We start from the raw sequence: 22,500 nt of genomic DNA, 5'->3' as shown, positions 1-22,500 counted from the left end.
TGAACTGCTGGATACTGTCAAACACACATTCACTAGGTACTGAACATGCATACTGACACACACACACACAAAACCCACAAATAAATTACACACACATAAACATACTAACACACACTCACACTCACACGCACACACACATACACACACACACACAAGTAAACAGACATGCATACACAGACATGCACACACATGCAACTACACATACAAGAACGGATGTAATGAAACACACACATTCACACAATGCATAAACAAGCAGATACATAAACACACACACACACACAGTAGAACGCACAGATACACACAAACACTCAAACGCAATCATCCACACAAAACACCATTGCTTGATGTCAAACAGCTAGCAGCCTGGCAGCATTAATTTTAGACGTAGAGCAAAAATAAGGTCACAGCAAGTTCACTGAGTAGAAGTCAGAAAAGGGGGCTGATTTCTGTCATTATTTTTTCGCCCTGAGAGATAGAAATTCACCCTCGTTGCCAAAAGAAACAGCGGCCCGACTTTAAGGGAAGAGTTCCAACGTTTAATGTTATTTCCTCCGGTTCCATTCTGCCATTGTTTAGCCTCCTTCTCCACCCCAGGCCCGGCCATAGTCTAGTCATAATAATCTCCATCTCTACAATAATAATCTGGGATATTATTAAATGGTTTACAAAGCAATTTAAATAATCGCCCGCTTATACCATAACAACGCCGTGTTATTATTAGCTGTTTTGCTTGCTTTACCAGATGCTCACATCTAGGTCAACGTTGTCCTTAACTTCATATTTAACCTACTTGAAGTTTAGAGTTTTTAATTGCTGGTACCGCTGAGCTAAAATCAGTGTCAGAGCCGGGGATTTAGGGTATGTCTGGGGGGGGGGGTCTGCGTTTCGGTAGGTGTCCCCTCCTTGGCAACATCCACGGGTCCAGTAAGCCTTTCTGAGCAGAAGCAGTCGCATCCTGCTCAGCTTTAATTCTTCAAACTGTGGGCATGATGCCATGACCTTTATGGATGACAGACCACAGCTACGTATGACACAAACCAGGTTTGGGTTAATCCACTTTCAAATGTGCGCAAATGTGAGAAATCTCTCATGATAAGAACATCTAGCGGCGAATAGTCTCTCACTACTTTGAACACAGCTGGCTTGGGCTCATTTAGAAAAGGAAGGGAAGGGGTACCTTCAATCGGAAAACGTTTCCCTATGGTTTCTGTGTTAAATGATATCTTTCCTCCAAACAGTGTGCTACGTTTTGCAGCAGGTTTTGAGGTTGAGGTTTGCTCTCGTCTGGTGGGTGTGTTGGGGGTGTAGCCTGAATCAGTAATGATGTAGGCCTGTGCTTTAAAGCCTGGAGAACGCCTTCTCACATGCCATAGGAGCAAACCGTACCTACGTCAGTCAGTCCGCCCACAGTTTGCAGCAGCATGTTCAAGGCGCCACCATTTCTGTTTAAATAAACGTTTTGTCAGGGCTGAACGTGGTCCTGGATTGTAGTATGGCCACGCCCCCGTTGACTGGATTGGCGCAGTCAAAATGGCCGCCTTCTGCCTGATGTGTCATTCATAAGAGCCTGCCAGAGGAGCATCGTGTCATTTCACACTCAGATTGGGGCTGGCATTAGACTTCCGATTCAGGCTTTTCTGGGCTCGCGGATGATGTGAATTTTCCTGGACCGCAAACATTATGGTTTGCAAAAACCACTGCAAGAAAAAAGGAAATAAATCTTTCGAATGAAATAAAAATCCAAGTCGTGACACAGAGGTCTATTTTAAAGACTGGGGAGTGTTAGAGCATTAATAGCTTGGGAAGTTGAAAGGTTAAAGTTCAACACTTGTTACTCATGTATGTGGTTGACTAACCTTGGGATATCAACACCAGGAACATAATTAGGGTTAGCGTGGTTTTCCTTTGTATTTGTGTGGTTGAAAAACTGTTGAAACAGAGCCCTGAACAGCCACAGAGTGTGGGAAGTTCTGACTAAGTTTGGGAAACTGAACCTTCACCCTGTCTGGTTGAGTAATATACCTCCTTTTCATAGAGTCTCTTTTCTTTGTCGTGCGGCCTGTTGACTGTCATTAAAACTCCATCTTCTATTTCCTGTTATTATGGCCGTGACTGAACCAACACGATTGGTCGAGGTTCATAATCCCTGCGTTTTGATTGGCCCCTCTCTGTGTTTTGTTTGTGGGTGGGTGACGCAGCGCAAGACCCTAAAAACAACATCAGCTTTTGAGTCCAGTCGATGTCCTCAGAGTCACCCTCTGCCAATGGCGGCCATTTTACAAAACCACCCAGGAGAGGAAGGGAGGGGGGAAATAAGCGAGTCATCTTCTCCCCCACATCCAAAATTTAACCATGGTAACCCAGAACAGACTGACAAACATTGTGCGTTTTGGTGTTTGAGCGCTTATGACAGGCAAGAATCTTCCATATGAATTTCCGTCAACCTTGGAGATTCTCTGAGGTTGTTGTGTTTGTTCTCCTCGATGTGTGTTAACAGATTCTGTGTTTGGGTAGGGTTGGGGTGCACCCATCTGTCTCACCCTGCTGGGGGTGGGCTGAGACTCCCGTACGGATCTGGGGGGTGGGTTGGGGGGGTAAGATCCCTGGGAGATTGGGGAAAGGTTTTGTGGAGAAGCGGGTACATTCCTCTGGACTTCAGAAGCCGTCTAACCAGCGCCTGGACTGAGCCCAGGCGTCCCTCTGACATTTTTAAACTTGATCTTTGACCTCTGACCTTTTCACATGTAAACACGGGAGTGAGTGTCCCTGGGGGACATCCTGCTGCCCCCCCCCCCCATCCCTTCACATGGATATGCTCTGAGTGTTTTACTTTCTAAAGCTAGTGACCCAACTCCTCCTCCTCCCTTTCACACTCCTCTTCATCCTGCACTTCTGAAAGGGTTCTTTGGCTTGATTTCATAGAGGAACCCTTTTTTAGTTCTTTATTGAACCCTCTATCATAGGTGTGAAGTGTGAAAGCTCCCAGACAAAGAATCATTTTGCCCGGACAAAAAACTCCTCAAACTAGATTCATTTTCAGAGTGTGTAAGATGTTTGGTTCTGGTGGACCTCTGCAGGTCTGAATGAGAGCGACTCTGATTATTCATTCCTTCTCTCCACTGCTGTTCTGTGGAGCTGAGCAGAGCTGAATTGGCCACACACCTCCGCTAAACTCATTCCCTCTGTCCTGCTGTTGCTCATGGCCAAGCTGGGCATAAAGCTGGTCTAGCTGAGTATGAGCTGGTCAACCAACATGGTGAGGTTGGACATAAGCTGGTCTAGCTGGGTATGAGCTGGTCAACCAACATGGTGAGGTTGGTCATAAGCTGGTCTAGCTGGGTATGAGCTGGTCAACCAACATGATGAGGTTGGTCATAAGCTGGTCTAGCTGGGTATGAGCTGGTCAACCAACATGGTGAGGTTGGACATAAGCTGGTCTAGCTGGGTATGAGCCGGTCAACCAACATGGCCAAGTGTCAGTAGATATGCATTTTGTGTGCTGATACGTTGACATTTACTGACAGAAATTACATCCTGGCCACACAAATGTAGTCCTGTCTCCTGTTCTGTGCTCAGTCATGGACCGCCCCAACCCCAACCCACAATACCTGGCCCCTCTGCACCCTCGCTGTTCCCTCAGTGCACCTCCCAGGGAAAGTGGCCCAGTTTATTTGCTTTGGAACATACGTGCTACAAGCCTCAGTATGTAGAAGACGTGCATTAGCGATGAGTCGTGCATTAGCGGTGAGTGGCGCTAGCGTTGTTGTAGCATGAGGTTAATGCCCTGGGGAGCTCGCTGTGGGGCTAGCGTTTCTCTGAGTTATGCAGTTGTGCAAACTCCACCGTTATCACTTTTATTACGAATCCTCCCCGTTAGCTGTGTTGCTGTCCCAGGATGCCTCCACAAGCCCCCCCCACCCCCCCACCCCCCACTCTTTCCAACTCCCACCCTTCAGAGCAAAGCACGTAGCCTGCATTGCTTCAGTAAATATCCGGCTGTGTACTGTGTATGGATTGTATGTTAAAGAATACTAGGCTGCATGAATTGGACTCTAGAACTGTAAATATGTAAATGAAGGGTCATGACAGTTATCCTATTGGTCAGCTCACATGTCACTGTTCTGTCATGTTTACATGCACTTCCATACAACTCCCGCCTCCTCGTCAGCTCAAATGCTACATGTCTTCCGTTGTGTCAGAGTACTAGGAAAACTGCCCAATAAAATAGCTCTGCTCATATTGTTACTATACGCCTTTCGGGAAAACTGACCAATAGGAGACCTCTGTTCACAGGGTTTCAACTCACCCCTTTAATGAAAACTAGACCAATGAAAGAGTTGGTTACTACTTTTCTTAGATCAGGGGGACATAACATGGGCTGGTCTATATCAGGACAAATTCTGCTATTAATGATTTAATGAGCACAGTCAGGTCAGGGTTTGACAGCTGCAGACTGCACACATATACAAGCATTTTACTGTTGTCTGACATGGGAGTGAACCAACTGGAGTGTCTACAGCTGTTTACGAAGCTAAACCAGGCTACAAAACCCTGAGCTGAACCCCTGCTATAGATAAAGCTCATACAACCTGAGTCACTAAGATGGAAACTGCAAAAAGGCAGGAACATAAAGATGATGTATGTTTGAAGAACAAGGGACTGTGTATCTGAGCGCAATGGCTGTTATTCTCAGTGGAATCCAAGCTTCTTGAGTTTCGTGAGTGACGATGTGTCAAATGTATTGATTTGACGTTCAGTGAATCTATCTTCAACCATCTTAATATGTCCTTGCATTTTAAATAAACTGTACAGGCGTCAACCGTGTTTACTGTATGTATGGAATGGGAACTTTGTCCTAGAGGGCTTACCCATGACTAATTGTGAATGTACATCACTTGCGATGGGTAAGGCGTGTGTTTTCGATATAAGGTCGTACATTAGCAAATGTTTGTGAGGTTAGTGGGGAGAAACGTTGTAAGGTATTTATTTGTCTATTAAGAATAAACAGGTGACGCTCAACTATTTGTCTAAGTCACCTACAATTCCGATAGGAATGCCTTTGGATGTTTGAAAAAAATATTGCGTTTTCCTTGACGACAAATTTATGGCGTTATTTTGTAACCAAAGGGCTCGTGTAAACATGACCCACAGAGTAACCGTATAATTAAAGGGGCATAAAAATAGAAATAAATATATGTGAATTTCATGCTTGTCACCACCGAAATCGGAGAGAGAGAGAGAGAGAGAGAGAGAGAGAGAGAGAGAGAGAGAGAGAGAGAGAGAGAGAGAGAGAGAGAGCGCTACGCGCGCTGTAATAGTCTGAAGTGGAAACTTCAAACAAGTACACATCTGGTCTGAGCAGAGAGAGGCGCAGCGGGGTCGGGCTGTGCAGATACGGAGCATACTGGATTTGTGGGGAAACGCACTGCGTGAAGTACTGCAAACACCACACATAAGGAAGCCTTTACAGTGGAATGTATTCGTTTTTCAGGCGAAATAAATCGCCCTTCTCGCTCGCTGCGAAGTGACGCAGCGCCGCGATCCAGGTGCAGTGGTGACGGTTTTATGCGGCAACGCTGAAGGTCCCCCCAAATTCGGGCTGGTAGCGGCGGAACCGGGGCGGGAGCGGGGCTGCGCTATTATGTGTCGCGGTTTACAATGACAGCGAGGCGAAAGTCGGCGAAACTCCAGCTCAGGCGCTCCATCAGCGAGCAGCTACGGGACAGCACATCGAAGGCTTGGGATTTACTGTGGAGGAACGTCCGAGAGCGGCGTCTTGCAGGTCAGTGGCACTGTGAATAGCTTTCACTTACGTCTATTGCTGGAATACACTTTGATGCTCTTACTGATATCAATATTATATCCGGATTTTTTTGTTGTTGTTGTTGTCATTCTCCCCTTTAAACATTCGCCGCGAATGTGTCCTTGATTTCGGTAGGTCAGATCACTGCTCACACTCAATGCAGATCGTCAGGTTGTACGTGCTTTGGGCTTTTGATGTGACATCACGCAAGTGACTGACGTGCGTAGTAGCTAGGCTACCAACGCGGGTTTTAAGAGTTCAAACTGCACGCGCATTGGTGCTGTAATCCCATTTAATCCGTTCGCGTTTGGTGAATTCTGCAGTGTGCGTGTTATCGGCAGAATAGAACTGGCGAGCCGCAAACTTCGTCGGTTTATTTCGTCAGGCGTGCACCAAGTCTGCTGTGTTGAGACAAAATTAATTTAAATAAATCGGCAGTGGCGCACACGTAGACACTGTTGAATACTAATAACAGTCTAATCTGTTTTTAAGTACATTCAACCAACATAGCTATTTAGTAGACTGTGTAGAATTTCTGTAAAATTTACTACAAGCTGATTACGCCGAAATCAGCGCTTTCCAATCAAAACGGCGCTCTGACAGGTGATGCGACCAACCAGAGGTCAAGTCGTGATGTCGCAACAGTCGTGGTTTACTGTAGCGTACTGTACAGAACTTTGCTGATGTTTAAAAGAGGCGAAGTTCGTATTACTTATTGCTGAGCGGTCACTGAGAGTCTGTTTCGTGTTAACACCCTGCAATCACAGGTCCCCACGGAGTAGCCTGCCTCAAATTGTGGCGTTATGGTGTACAGTGCGTGGTATTCATTTCGCTGCGGTGTTGTCGCTTGTTGCAAATTGGCCCGGATAGTAGGCTAGTGTTAGTGCGAATATAGTGTGCCGCTCACGGTACAGTTGATTTGGACTCGCCGTATTTGATTTCAACATTTGATTTCACCTTCAGAATGGTCTGCTGTTCCGTTTCAGAAGCCGGTTTTTTTTTCGGTCATATGTCAAAGTAATTTTGTAATCAACTGAAAACTTCAATTCAGTTCAAGCGCTCAGAACCTCTCAAATTTAGGTAGCAGGCAATTTAGCAGATATCTTTCTGGAACATCTTTAGTAATAAACTGTGCTATGTCGATGGAAAAAAAAACTTCACCTGAGTTAAATGTGGTCAGAATATTAAATTTTGTACCTTTTGTCCGTGAGTGACATTGGACTCTGTATGAACATATTTGTAGCTGATTTAACACTATGTGAATTGACCTGACACTAGGAATTTTGCTGTGTGGTGTTTCACTGGTGGTCTCACACATCCAAATGCAGAAATGCAGAATTTCTCTCTTAGCCCTGTCCATATTAATTTCAGTAATGTCATAAATCAGTTTAACAGCAGTGCGGGGGGATGCCTTAGCGTTCTGCGTGGATTAACTGCCAGCGCCAGAGTCGTCCTTTAACCTCGGGGAGCAAGAGCGGGTAAGAGGGGACCCCCATTGTGTGTGGGGGGGATTAGCCCAAATGCGCGTTTCCCGGATTAGGCCTTAAAGTGCGGCCCTGCCCTCGTCCGCTCCGGGACCCTGCCTAAGAGCAGGAAGCTTCCGCCGGTGCTGAGAGGACCCCGCGCTTCAGCGTGAATGCGCTCTTCCTGTGTAGTGACACGGTAATGATTTTCAGCAGGAAGGGGACAGGCGGACAACCAACGGTCATTATTGTCAAGCACACTCACTAGTCTTTGCCTGTGAAAATGTGTCACTCGTGTGTCTATTGTGACATCACTCACTCTGTCGCCATGGACGCGCGCTCTTGGTTGTAGCCTAGTTCCGCAGGAGGTCAGAGGTCACCTGTGTGTCTTTATGGTGAATGAATTCAGCAGACTTTTTTAAACTGGAAACATCACGATGGTTTTAGCCTGGAATCCTGAAATATCAATTTCTAGTCACGCCTGCTGCCGTTGAGATATTTACTGGGAAATATTCCTGAAAGGAGAGAGCCACTCAGAGTCTCATCACTGACATGCTGTAACATATTTTGCCCCCGTTAAGTGAGCGAGTTGAACATCTCCTCCCAGTTCTGTCGGAGTGAGAGAAGTAGAAAACATTCCCGGCTGCAGTTCTCCTGTATGGCGAGTGAGAGTGGCCCATTAACTTATTAACAGCACAACTCTGCCCAATTGTCCCCACACTTGTAATACACCGTGTTCAGCCACTAGGTGTCAGTAAATTCCAAACACTGCCCTCTGTTACTTCATTAAGGAGAGATGACCTCTCTCTCTCTCTCACACACACACACACACACACACACACACACCTGGCAGCGCGTTGCGCCGGGCGGTGTTCTTGTTGATCCTGCGTGTTGGGCGGTGACGGCGTGCCGGGTGGGTTTCGGCCCCCAGCTGTCGTTCTGGAACAGCTCGTTGCCATGGCGGCACGCGGCGCGTTATTATTAGCGCGGCCGACCCGATAATCCCGCGTCCGGCCCGGGACGCTCACCTCTGCCGGGTGTTTTTATTTGGGGTCTTGTGGAGGGGGGGCTTTGGGTCGGGGGGGTCTGGCAGAGTGCCCCAGGGGCGGATGCTAATTTCCTCCGTGGTGCTGAGCCGGAGATGATCTTATACGGCCCTGGCTGCAGCAGCCGGTCCAGGCTGATTTGGGAGAGGCCCGGCCCCTGATGAGACCGTGCAGGGGCCCCTGTGCGTGTAAAGCCGTGCCTCTCCCCTCCCCCAGTCGAACCCCCTCACCCCTCCAGTGCTGTGTGTCTGCGTTTGGCGAGCGCTGTGTTCCTCAGGCCCCCGTCCTGGGGGGCCACAGGGTGGGCTGGGGTCTGTCGCTCCTCAGCAAGGTACAAGTTCAACATCAATTAAACAATTTCACTCTTCAGGTGAGTCACTCCTGGCCTGGTGTCTTCAGTCTGTATTGGTTTCTGATTTTAGGGTGAAAGCAAAAATCAGCAGAACCTTCTAGGCTCTCTCTGTCTCTCTCTCTCCTTCCCTCTCTCTCCTCCTCTATCTGTCTCTTTCTCTCCTCTATCTCTCTAACCCTTGCTCTGTCTCTCTCTCCTTCTCTCTCTCTCCCCCTCTCTGTCTCTCATTCTCTCTCTCTATCTCTCTCCCCCTCTCTCTGAAGCAGAACCATAGCCCCAGCTGCCCTCCTGCAGGGGGGACCGTTTTCAGCGTGGCACCTGGAGCAGGAAGCAGGGGAGAGGCTGTGGAAGTAGGTCAGTGTGTGTGTGATGCCAGGCCCTCTGCAGTGGCACACAGCAGGGTTTAGAGGCTCTGCGTGGAGACGCTATCAGCACACACAGCGGGAGGTGAATTATCCAGCCTCATCCCAAACCCAATGCCTTTGAGAGTCTGGAAACACACAGGATAATAAACACACAGATAATAAATCCCCCGATCCCCAGTGATCATTTGCTCTTGCTCTGAACAGCTGAGCACGGAGGAAAACCACTCAAAGTGGGCGTCTCGGTGGCGCAGCCTGTAGAGCACTGACCACATGCTCATTGCGAGCCGCGACGTCGGCGGTTCGAATCCGACCGTCTGACATTTGTCGCATGTCTTCCCCTCTCTCTCGCTCCCATTCTTCCTGTCTCTCTATACTATATACTGTCCAATAAAAAGCTGAAAAAGGCCTAAAAAATATCTTAAAAAAAAAAAGAAAACCACTCGAAGTAAAGCTGAAACTACACTGAGAGCTGCCTGTGGAGTTGGTTCTCTCTGTGCTGGGAGCTCAGTGTTTGTGGAGTTGGTTCTCTCTGTGCTGGGAGCTCAGTGTTTGTGGAGTTGGTTCTCTCTGTGCTGGGAGCTCAGTGTTTGTGGAGTTGGTTCTCTCTGTGCTGGGAGCTCAGTGTTTGTGGAGTTGGTTCTCTCTGTGCTGGGAGCTCACAGTGTTTGTGGAGTTGGTTCTCTCTGTGCTGGGAGCTCACAGTGTTTGTGGAGTTGGTTCTCTCTGTGCTGGGAGCTCAGTGTTTGTGGAGTTGGTTCTCTCTGTGCTGGGAGCTCAGTGTTTGTGGAGTTGGTTCTCTCTGTGCTGGGAGCTCACAGTGTTTGTGGAGTTGGTTCTCTCTGTGCTGGGAGCTCAGTGTTTGGGAGCTGGTTCTGTGTGAATGAAAGCACCTGTCTGGGGTTTACAGAGAGAGTGGTGGCTTGTGTCTTGGGGCCGATGCGCGGTCGCTAGCGCTAGCGCTGACGGCGGTGAGCAGCTTTTTCCACTCGCTCAGCAGTGTTGATATCCGCGGCGTCTGCAGTCCATCAGACGCACGCCGTGAATCTTCACACGCAGCCACAGCGTTACCGGGGGGCGGGGCCTGTGTGGGGCACGTGCAGAAGGGTCCGGCGCCGTGGCGTACAGAGGGCAGGAGAGCGCTAGTAAAACACACACGTAGAGCAGTTATAACCAAGAAAGAAAGGACTATATTGAGTCATCGTAAGTGGAAGGTTTTTTCTGTGGGGGGAGGACTAAGGTACAGTGTACATCGAAATATTGGGAGGGATTCTGCTGTTCTGACAGTGGTAGGCAGGTCATTCCACCACTGAGGAACAGAGAATTCGGGCCTATAGCCCCACCCCCCCTCCCATAAAGCCGAATTTGAGGAGTCCAGGCTGGGCTTAATCTAAACATTTACTCAGCTGTTCAGGCCTGGAGCCCCACGTGAGAGGGGGCAAGGGGGGTAAGTGTTATTCATGAGGCTCTCTGGGACCGGCGACTCCATTCCTGTCTTATTTTTGGACTCCCAACACAGCATGACAAGCCCCGCCCCCTCCCCCCCCCCTTCCTGACGCAAAACGGCGAGATTTCCGGAACCTTCCGGAAGTGCGTGACGCTCACTCTTAATCCTGTTTAAGACGCGCTGGGTCAGCAGAGGTGTGGGGTGTGGAGCAGTGTGGGGTGTGGAGAGGTGTGGGGTGTGGAGAGGTGTGGGGTGTGGAGCGGTGTGGGGTGTGGAGAGGTGTGGGGTGTGGAGCGGTGTGGGGTGTGGAGAGGTGTGGGGTGTGGAGCGGTGTGGGGTGTGGAGAGGTGTGGGGTGTGGAGCGGTGTGGGGTGTGGAGAGGTGTGGGGTGTGGAGCAGTGTGGGGTGTGGAGCGGTGTGGGGTGTGGAGAGATGTGGGGTGTGGGGTGTGGAGAGGTGTGTGGTGTGGAGCGGTGTGGGGTGTGGAGAGGTGTGGGGTGTGGAGCAGTGTGGGGTGTGGAGAGGTGTGGGGTGTGGAGAGGTGTGGGGTGTGGAGCGGTGTGGGGTGTGGAGAGGTGTGGGGTGTGGAGCGGTGTGGGGTGTGGAGAGGTGTGGGGTGTGGAGCGGTGTGGGGTGTGGAGCGGTGTGGGGTGTGGAGAGGTGTGGGGTGTGGAGCGGTGTGGGGTGTGGAGAGGTGTGGGGTGTGGAGCGGTGTGGGGTGTGGAGAGGTGTGGGGTGTGGAGCAGTGTGGGGTGTGGAGCGGTGTGGGGTGTGGAGAGATGTGGGGTGTGGGGTGTGGAGAGGTGTGTGGTGTGGAGCGGTGTGGGGTGTGGAGAGGTGTGTGGTGTGGAGCAGTGTGGGGTGTGGAGCGGTGTGGGGTGTATGGAGAGGTGTGGGGTGTGGAGCAGTGTGGGGTGTATGGAGAGGTGTGGGGTGTGGAGCAGTGTGTGGTGTGGAGAGGTGTGTGGTGTGGAGCGGTGTGGGGTGTGGAGAGGTGTGGGGTGTGGGTCTGATTGGTGCCCATGGTCCCCTGGTACAGACCAGTCACCTTCAGCCTCTGAGCAGGCTGGGGAGAGAGAGGCACAGGGCCAAGATACTCAATACACACACATGTGCACACATATAGATCCATACACACACATACACGCATACACACTCATGCACACACATAATGTACATATGCGCATACACACACACGCATACACATGTATGTGCAAACACACACATGCACACACACCGTACACGCATGTGCACACTCAACACACAACCCACACACACATAATATACTCACACACGTGCACAGAAACATGCACAAACACATACAAACACACACTGTACACACACAACCCACAACCTACACACACACATACTGTACACACACAACCCATAACCTACGCACACACATGCACACACACACACACAGCACATACTGTACACATGCTCCAAATGCACACAGAAACATAAACAGTCCATTTAAAAGGCACGTTGGCTCTTCTTCTTAAAGGGGTGGAAGGGTAGCTGTTGTTAGTGAGCCAGACTCTGACGTGTACTCTACAGGATCCAATCCCCGTCATATGAAACCCCCTTCTGTCGAACTCTTGCCTGGGAACTGTTTCTGAAAACGTCCAGCTGTGTAAATGAAGCATATGTGAAATGTAAGCTAGGCAGGTCACTCTGTTGAAAAAATACAGTCCATAAATGAGAAACACTCAAGAGATGTTCTCTGGAAGGGGTGGGGGAGAAATAGCTTTCGTTACTATTTGACATGTACATCAAATGTAAACCCTGTAATGTTGATAAGAGGTTCATCCGCGAATAACACGCGCACGTGCAGCTTTCGTGAATCACTTACGTGTGTCAAACCAGAGTTTCGTTTTTTCCCCAGAGCGGAATTTTAAACTCTTAAACACCGGCCGTTATGATCAGTTACAGGCGCGGTGGAGCGTGGCTGTCGGTGGACGCAGACATTTCCAAACAGTGCGCAGGGCGCGTGAAAGAGGAACAGTTTTTGAGACCGAATTCCACGTCGGTTGCCAAGAAAAGCGAACCTTGCCGTTTCTCTCTCTCTCTATCAAATAACTGAAACTTTCAGGGAATTTCAGTCTGTCGTAGCGGACTTTTGTACTCGTAGTTCTTCAAATTGATCCATTTAATCGTATGATTGCGGCTTACCCAGCTTAAAGCGGGGGATAAAGAGCGGATGCCGTTATGTCAAAGCCGGTCATTAATAGTTACGTTACTCTTGGCGTTCTCCATTTTACGGTTTATTGAATGTTAGAGGAGGGAAATGAGGGAATTGGTGTTATATGATGAGGCAATGGGCTGTGGGATTGCTTAATAGCCTGTGTGTGTGTACGTGTGTGTGCGCACAGAGTGAAATACCTTCCCTTATCACCGCACAGCGCTATTTTTACAACCGGAATGTTCTGGCAAATACCTGCAGAGCTTGTGGAGGCCGTTTTAATTACTGTAATAACTGTCAAACAAGTCTGCCTGATTGGTTCGGGTGTTGATTTTACCACCACCTCACTGTCTGAAAAAAAAAGCACGTCCCAGTTCGTTTCAATATAGGCTGTTCTCACCTTCCCGCAACAAAGAGAATTATCGATGAAACGATGAATATACGAGTTTATAAGGTTTGTTAATATTCAACCTGGGTAACTTGTTATGCTTTGGGTGCCACAGCAAAGTGGGCTGTGAGTGAAAGTATGTGGCCTGGCTGTGTCCTTGGTGCTGGAGCTGTCACGGCTTGTACAAACAGCTATAAACAGGAGAGAGAGAGAGAGAGCGAGAGAGAGGGAGAGATAGTCACGTTTTGGAAATTAACATGGTAACTGGTATTTTGTTTATTCACACATCTCTACTTATTACACATACATGCACTGTATCATGAGACAGGTCAGAGAGAGAAACAATTCCTGCTTTTACATATTGCTACAGTATATTGCAGTTACTGTGAAATGTAGTGTTGTGGGGTTTTTTTCCAAAATGTCCACCATATTCTCTATACACTGCAGATCTCTTCAGTGCATCGGAGGTCATAGATCATGCATTAGATCTCTCCTGTAGTACTGGATGTTACTTCTGTACTGTATGTGTTGCCTCGAGCCAGTAAAGATTGTAAATGGAGACTAGCCAATAAGAGAGAAGCAGTGTGGAGGCAGGCCAATGAGGGTTGTGGAGACTGGAGTCAGTAAAGCAGACAGGATGTATACAAACTGCCTCCTTGTGGTGTGGATTCAGCTGTGCAGCTTCACCTCCCCTTCTCTCTCTCTCTCTCTCTCTCTCTCTCCCTCTCCTCCCTCTCTCCCTTTCTCTATCTCTCTCTCCCTCTCTCTGTCCCTCCCTCTCTTTCCTTCTTTCTCCCTCTCTCTCTCGCTCCCTCTTTCTCCCCCTCTCTCTCTCCTCCCTCCTTCCCTCTCTCTCTCCCCCTCTCTCCCTTTCTCTATCTCTCTCCCTCCCTCCCTCCCTCTCTCTATCTCTCTCCCTCCCTCCCTCCCTCCCTCTCTGTGTTACTCAGAGCCCAGTTCTAGGGCTGGTATTTATATTTCCCTCCAGCCCACAGAGGCTGGTGAAATCCTGGCCAGCCCATTGGCTCACATTCCCACTCAGGTGGGTGGGGCTCCAGATGCCTTTGCCCCATTGGTGAGTTGGACAGGTCATGTGTCTGAGGGGGAGGAAGTGGAACGAAGGGCATTTTCTACTTCTGGAGATCAAGTCGGGTCTACTTCAGTTTACTCCTGTGTGTGTGTGTGTGTGTGTGTTTGCGCACTCTTGTGTGTGTGTTTGTGTGTGCGGGGTGGTTGCATGTAGGTAGGAGGCCACTTTGGATCGGACAGGGCGTGAGAGAGAGGGGATGTTGGGGCAGGTTTTGGGGGACACCCCCGGGGTGCGGGACCTCTACCTGAGTCTGGAACCCTGCCGCAGACGTTCGGCCTATCGTACGGGCCGGCTGGTCGCCAGGCAACAGCGGCTGAGCAAGATCGCCCGAGGTACCAGAGCTTGGGTGTCATGGCTCTCTCTCGCTCTGATTCTCTCTGATATGCTCTCTTTCTCTCCGATTCTTTCTCTGTTTCTCTGATTCTCTCTCTCTTTCTCTGTCTGTCTGTCTCTCTCGTACACTCACACACCCACACACACACACTCCCAAAGGTTTTCTCCTCTCCTGGGCATTTACACCTGTCTGCAGACATGTGATAACTGTTTTCAAGGTGTGGTTGTACAGTATGTGTTTGTGTAGTGTACAGAATGTGTTTGTACAGTGTATATGCGTCGACCAGGTCTGCAACAACTTTGGGGAATTTTGATTTGTCTTTTGGCTGTTGAGAGCCCAGATTGTTTGTGTTTTCTCATTAATATTTCCGAAAAACTCTGCTGTGTAGTTTGCTTACTGGTGTCTTTGATCCAGGTGTGTACCCGTGTCTGAATTGCATGGTTCAGTTGACTATGTTTCGTGGGACCTGGTTGTTAAATCACATGAGAATGCTTGTATGCATAATTAATATTGGCTTGTGGAAAAAGCATTTTGATTCTTTCTTGGGGAGTAAGAGAGCCTTTAGCTGTGTGTCCGGTGGGTCCAGTTCTAGCCTAGTTCCCCATTCAGGGTAATGGAGGAGGTGTGCAGGGAGAATGGCCTGGGTTTACCTCTGAGGAAGCCTTGTGTGCCGGGCCTGTGCCTCTGCTGTTAGAGAGGTAAACTCTGTCCACTTCTCAGGATGCAACCGAGGTCTTCTGACCAATCGCATCGTCTCATTTCCACACAATGCCCAATGTGATTCTGCCCGGTGTGTAAATTGGCATATCTGCGACATGGCTGATAGGTGCTTCAGTAGGTGCTGTTCTGTGATTGGCTACCTCAGCACCTGTGTTCTGTGATTGGCTGTCTCAGCACCTGTGTGTAGTTCTGTATCACCTGACCTACCTGTGAGTGTGGGCATCCAATCATCATCCAAGGGTGACTCAGACACAGTTTCAGAAGGGTGCTGATGTTTTCTCTTGCCTGTAGTGTCACACACACACACACACACACATTTTCCCATACTTAAGACTGGGTGTGTTGTCTGTGTCCCCACTCCGTAGGTGTGTGAACACACTGTTGAGAAAGAAAGCCTCGTGCTGTAAACACGTGCATGTTGAATCTTGTGCTTGTTCATGAGCTCAGCACGGCTCTGTGGTCAAAGGCAGCCTCTGTCTTTACGCAGCCGGAGCATTTACAGTATTTCAGTGACACGGGACGTCTGTTACTGTAGATCTAACAATAACTGCTCTCTCTCTTAAGGACGAGGGCGGTAAGGACGAGGAACGTTCGTTAATAATCTCATGCCGGCATAATGAGGGCTTTATTGCACGACAGCAGAGTCGCTGGTGAACTTTTGTCGCGAAACAAAAGCGCCGTTTGTGGTTCATCGTAATGAGCTTTCGGGGGGGATTACAGGGTGGAAAACGACTTGCGTTCCCACCGCGCAAAACAGCTGACCGCCAGCTGATTCCATTCTGCACGCTTTACGGCACGCCGAAAATATGCGCCGCAATCACGTTCAGACCCCCCCCGTTGAAATGCTTTTGTGAAAAGGTGGCCCGTGATGTCAGACTTCAGCACGCCGGTCCACTACGGAACGGCTGCCAGGCAACGAGGCCACGACAACGGGCCAAAAGAACAAGACGATGACCATAGGGCCAGAATGCGCCATGTGTTTGCGTTTAGTTGAGTTTGTCATTTGAGGCTCACATTCACATGTACAGTAAGATGTGGAGTCTGCCGGGACAGTTACAGGACCTTTATTACAGTGTTATAACTGCTCTATAGCTAACACCAGGCTCTGCAGAAGCATGGTGATAGTGACAGGTGTTATACAGGCTCTATGGCTACAAACCCATACACACACACACACACACACACACACACATGCATGCACGTGCACACACACACACACACACATGCAGGTTTGCGTAAACACACACACACACACTCCCTCAGACACACACACACACACACACACGCTCTCTCAGAAACACACACACACACACTCCCTCAGACACACACACACGCACTCCCTCAGACACACACACACGCAGGTTTGCGTAAACACACACACACACACTCCCTCAGACACACACACACACACGCTCTCTCAGAAACACACACACACACACTCCCTCAGAGACACACACACACACACACACACTATCTCAGACACACACACACACACACACACACACACTCCCTCGGAGACACATTGCCTCAGACTCATTCTGGTGAAACAGCAGCTAAAGCCACAGACAGACAGGGAGTACACAGACAGCAGAGATTAATGTTGGGAAACCAGCTCCTCTGATGCTAACACTGGTGGCCAATCAGCATTAACCAAATCTTTGAAATTACTTCATAAAGTCCATTTATCAGCGTTTAGTCACACGGCATTCAAACCAGCATCATTAGTCAAAGAACTATGAGACATTTATAGTTAGAAGAGGACTTTCAGCATCCCCAGTGTAAAATAATTCTGACATGAATTAAATCCTACAGGATTAAAGATCCAGGTCATACACCGGATGTGATGTCACAACACACAGAACTCACAACGCCCAGACTCCAACATGTATATGAATTGTGACACCACGAAAGCACACACACACACACACACACACACACACACCAGGCTACCTGGAGGTCTCACTTCAAGGAGAAACTCAGTTCAACATCAATCGCAGAAAACAGGCATGGAAAATTCTCCGTAGGAATGCTAATGACAAACTTCCCATCTGTTCCCCGGTGGGATGTGGCACGCTCCGAACTTTGAGCGCCGCACGCAAGATGGCGGACAATAACTCAGGTGTCAGGAAGTGGGGAGCAGAGAGGGGGCTTTGCTCAGAGAGGGGGGTTCACTCAAGAGACCCAAGGTTTAGCCAATAAAGGGCCAGTCCTGTGTCAGCCCGTCAGGCTTAGACGGATACAGTACACCACCCCTCTATTGAGGAGGGGCAGTGGACTGGTGCTTCAGCTTGTGTCACTAACACACTTAATCCTGCCTTCAGCCTCTCACACTGTGGATATCAAGAGGAGAAAAGTGTGTTTTAAAGGTTAGATGGTTCCGGAAACTGATTTTATTGCCAGCGATTTTCGGTGCATAATGCCAAAACCATTAAATATATAACGTGGGGAAAAGTAATGTAAGCATTTTAAAGTCAAATATTTTTGATACTTCACACCTGTGAGCATATGTGTGCTGCATATGTGTGTGTGTGTTTAATTCTGTGTGTGTGTGCGGCATATGTGTGTGTGTGTGTCTGTGTGTGTGTGTGCTGCATATGTGTGTGCGTGTCTGTGTATGTGTGTCTGTGTGTGTGCTGCATATGTGTGTGCGTGTGTCTGTGTGTGTGTTTGTGTGTGTGTGTATGTGTGTTTGTGTGTGTGTCCGTGTGCGCACCTGTGTGTCTGTATGTTGTGTGTGTGTATGGTGTTTGGTGTGTATGGTATGTGTGTGTGTGTGTGGTGTGTATGGTGTGTGTATGGTATGTGTGTGTGTGTATGGTGTATGGTGTGTGTATGGTATGTGTGTGTGTGTGTGTGGTGTGTGTATGGCGTGTGTGTGTGTGTATGGTGTATGGTGTGTATGGTATGTGTGTGTGTGTGTGGTGTGTATGGTGTGTGTGTGTTTGTGTATGGTGTGTGTCTGTGTGTGTGGTGTGTATGGTATGTGTGTGGTGTGTGAGTGTTTGTGTGTGGTGTGTGTGTGTGTGTGTGTGGTGTGTATGGTGTGTGTGTGTTTGTTGTGTGTGTGTGGTGTGTATGGTGTGTGTATGGTGTGTGCGTGTGTCTGTGTGTGTGTGTGTTTGTGTGTGTGTGTCTGTGTGTGTGTGTGTGTGGTGTCTATGGTGTGTGTGTGTGTTTGTGTATGGTGTGTGTGTGTGTGGTGTGTGTATGGTGTGTGTGCGTGTGGTGTGTGTATGGTGTGTGAGTGTTTGTGTGTGGTGTGTGTGTGTGTGTGTGTGGTGTGTATGGTGTGTGTATGGTGTGTGTGTGTGTCTGTGTGTGGTGTGTATGGTGTGTGTGTGTGTGTGGTGTGTATGGTGTGTGTATGGTGTGTGTGTGTGTGTGTGTCTGTGTGTGTGTGTGTGTGTGTGTGTGTGGTGTGTATGGTGTGTGTGTGTGTGTCTGTGTGTGGTGTGTATGGTGTGTGTGTGTGTGTGTGGTGTGTATGGTGTGTGTATGGTGTGTGTGTGTGTGTGTCTCTGTGTGTGTGTGTGTGTGGTGTGTATGGTGTGTGGTGTGTATGGTGTGTGTATGGTGTGTGTGTGTGTGGTGTGTATGGTGTGTGTGTGTGTGTGTGTGTGTGTGTGGTATGTGTGTATATGTGTGAATATGGAATGCAGTCCCTGCAGTAAGCAGCTGTTCAGTCCTCCAGCTCAGTGAGCTCAGTCAGAGCAGTAAGCTGAACCACAGCTGCTGGATTTCACAGCTCTCTCTGCAGCTCTCTCTGCAGCTCTCTCTGCAGCTCTCTCTGCAGCTCTCTGTGCAGCTCTCTGCAGCTCTCTCTGCAGCTCTCTGTGCAGCTCTCTGTGCAGCTCTCTGCAGCTCTCTGTGCAGCTCTCTGCAGCTCTCTGCAGCTCTCTGTGCAGCTCTCTGCAGCTCTCTCTGCAGCTCTCTCTGCAGCTCTTTGTGCAGCTCTCTGCAGCTCTCTCTGCAGCTCTCTCTGCAGCTCTCTCTCTGCAGCTCTCTGTGCAGCTCTCTCTCTGCAGCTCTCTCTGCAGCTCTCTCTGCAGCTCTCTCTGCAGCTCTCTCTCTGCAGCTCTCTGTGCAGCTCTCTCTCTGCAGCTCTCTCTGCAGCTCTCTGTGCAGCTCTCTCTGCAGCTCTCTGCAGGTCACAGCTCGCCCATTACTGCCCCGAGATCACACACAATGTGTGTGTGACTGCGTGTGGGAATGAAGGCTGGCGAGGGCTTCAATCAAAGCCACACCCCGCCCACTGTGGGATCACTGAGGGTCTGACTCACTCCGCCTCTGTGCATTCTGGGAGAGGGCCAAACGCACCCACTACACAGGGGCAAGGTCAAAGGTCAGGTTTATGTGCTCACTATTACAGTTGGGTATGGGACTGAGGTCACAATCAGAGTAAAATGATCTGTCAGAATTGAATTAGTAGTACACATAGTAACAAATTAAAATACATAACAAAAATGTTGCATAGATCAGCAGCAAAATTTCAGCCCTGTGTTGCACTTTTAGACAGTACTGTAACACTGTTAAATTGGACACTACTGTAAAAGTGTTAACCCTTTTCGGTTGGAGGTCACAAATGTGTGATTAGAACTTTCTAGACTCAACATTCTGATGCTGATGTCACAATTACTACTGGTAACTTGAAGCAATGGAGTTCTGGAACACTGGCTTAGAATGCTGGTAAAGAACATTCCAGAAAACCTGCTCTTTGAAGAGTTGCACACACTACTGTAACACTGGTGAATTAGGCGCACTATTGCTGCAGCAGCTCACTGTCCGCAGATGGTGTGTGTATTACACACACACTCTGAGGCTTCAGCCGACACCCACCTGTGTTCCTGGCCAATGATTGACAGGCGGAGAGGCAGTCCTGTGAAAAGCGAAACGGCACCCGAGTTGGACATTAACCCAGCGGCTGAGAAAAACAAAACCCATTTATGCGTTTAGCAGATGTTCCTCTCTACAGTGACTTACAAAAGCGCAGACATTAAGGTTTAGGTAACAAACAGGGAAGATGCCAATCATCAGTATCACAACTTATGATAGTTTCTCCATAAACACGCAGTAAACCTAAGATACCATGTTTGATACCGTAGGAGGTAACCTGGGGGAACTGATGATGCATTGTCGTTTTAGGCGTGAGATCGCAAAACCGAACATTCTAAATGCTGATGTCACAATCACCTCTGGTGACTGAGAGTAACGGAGTTCTAGAACACTGACTTTTGAAAAGGGAAAACATTCCAGAGCCAGAAGCCCTGGCTCCTGGGCTCGGTTGCACCAGGAAGATCAGCCCGAGCGGGACTTGACCCAGGCCTGCTGGGCAGCGCTAGTGAAAGGGATGATTAATACTCAGAGCTGAGGGGCAGCTGATCCGGGATGCGCTGTAAACAGGTGTGCCCTCCGTCAGCGGAGGAGTATATCTCTTCCCGCTGCGGGCGACGACGTTCCCGAAGGGCCGGAATGTGGGGAAGGGCCCGCGGAAAATCGGCTCCGCTGCGGCGTGACGCTCTCGGGAATTTTCCGGAATCCTGCACATCTGTCCGGCGGGGGTTAGCGAGAGACCGACTTGATCTGTAGACCCGGGGGGGGATCGGTCATGGAGCTCCGATGATGAGACTCTAGGCTGGAAACAGTCAAACTGGCGATGCTGAATCTAAACAGGACACAGCGTTTAAAACTAAAAGCACACTAATGACTCTGCAGTGGGACTGTTACTCAGGTACTCTGCAGTGGGACTGTTACTCAGGTACTGCAGTGGCAGTACAGCCGTCTGTAAGGTCACTCTGTACGGGCCTGTTTCCCTGTCTGGACTGTCCATTTCAGCCACTGCTTTTCAGGACACCTCTCTGCTCTGAACATAGCTATCTTTCCTTAGACCGCCTCCATGGCGGCCTGTAGCGTAGTGGTTACGGTAAAGGACTGGGGCACGCAAGGTCGGTGGTTCTAATCCCGGTGTAGCCACAATAAGATCCGCACAGCCCTTGGGCCCTTGAGCAAGGCCCTTAACCCTGCATTGCTCCGGGAGAGGACTGTCTCCTGCTTAGTCTAATCAACTGTACGTCGCTCTGGATAAGAGCGTCTGCCAAATGCCATTAATGCCAATAATGCCAATAATGTAATGTAATGCCTCTGCACTCTGGTGTCAGTGTGGTGACGGTGGTGCTGGGGTCCGTACTGCAGAAGGGGGTTCTGTGCGTGTTCTCCTCGTGTCTACATGGGTTCCTCTGGGTACTCCGGTTTCCTGTCACAGTCCAATGACATGCAGGCTCCAGGGCTCACCAGCAACAGAGAAATGAATCTCAGTGTGACTGCGCCGGTTAGATTAACGTAAAGGCGTGAAGCGCTCTCTCTCAGCTCTGCGCTTTATGGATCAGACGGAACAGTGTTGCTCGCAGGGGTCCTGGCTGGGGGGTCATTCCAGTGAATCCCCTCTTGGGTGAAATATCACAGCAACGTTTTCACAGCTGTTTCTGCAACGTTGCAGTGTGTTGCAGCAATGTTTTTTTTATTTTTTATTACATTTCATTGAAACACTAAAGTAGGAACACAAAATTCATTGGAACAGCTATGACATAGGGAGCAGTTCCCCGAAGCCTTCCAGATAGGTTGTAAGCAGGGTTTTCCAGAGAAGGTGACACATTCATGACCCAGTGGAATCAGAAGAACGCATTTCCCCCTGGATGTGCTGGTGTTGTTGACGCAGTGCCCAGAGAGAGAGAGCCCTTCTCCGCACCTCTCCCTAAAGAAAGCTGCGCTCTGATTCCACTTAACCCCGGTCAATTGATCACCGTTTCAATCCAGTCGATGCCACCAATATAAACGACCATTGGGATTTAATGTCTTTTAGCTACGCTAACGTTTCAGCACTCGGCCTGGCTCAGCACATATTGGTTTGCTGTCTTTTCTGCTTATCTAGATTTCTATTTATCAGTGTGTTGTGTTGGCGAAAAGAGCATTGTTCACATTTCCTCGTATGCCAGGGTCACGTTCAGCCCTGAGAAAAAAAGTAGCAAACCATTTATTGGCGGAGCGCTGAACATCGTGTAGCAAACCGTGGGCAAATCGTGTTGCGCTTTTATTTCTGATAGCCGTTTTGGGCGTTACTTATTCTTCGGTCGGAGAAGTGTCTCCGAGTTCTTTTCTGTTCCTCCCCCTGTTCCGGGAGAAGTCCCCTTCCGTATCTGTGTTTTCCCCGTTCCCTTATCTCCCGGAATTTGGAGGTATTAATATAAGATTAATACTTACTAGGTATTACCCTTTGTCCGCTCCTGGCTCTCCGCCCATCCCCGTCCTTACAGAAGGCC

At 49.2% G+C, this 22,500-nt stretch overlaps 1 protein-coding gene across 4 annotated transcripts in view; it reads left to right on the top strand.

Moving 5' to 3' along the window:
* stard13a (StAR related lipid transfer domain containing 13a) overlaps positions 1-22,500 on the top strand; it is a 70,093-nt gene that overhangs the window by 18,903 nt on the left and 28,690 nt on the right. For 2 of the 4 annotated variants that reach the window (XM_061247772.1, XM_061247774.1), the window contains exon 1: positions 5,403-5,782. The exons of the other annotated variants lie outside the window; for them this stretch is intronic. In XM_061247772.1, coding sequence (XP_061103756.1) covers positions 5,659-5,782 — 124 coding nt within the window. In that variant the 5' untranslated portion in view covers positions 5,403-5,658. Of the gene's footprint in view, positions 1-5,402; positions 5,783-22,500 lie in introns of those variants that run through there. 4 annotated transcript variants of the gene reach the window in all.

The sequence above is a fragment of the Conger conger genome, chromosome 7, assembly GCF_963514075.1.
Source record: "Conger conger chromosome 7, fConCon1.1, whole genome shotgun sequence".
NCBI lineage: Eukaryota > Metazoa > Chordata > Actinopteri > Anguilliformes > Congridae > Conger > Conger conger.
The sequence above is the reverse complement of the archived record's forward strand: the minus strand, read 5'-3'. Positions and strand labels throughout refer to the sequence as shown.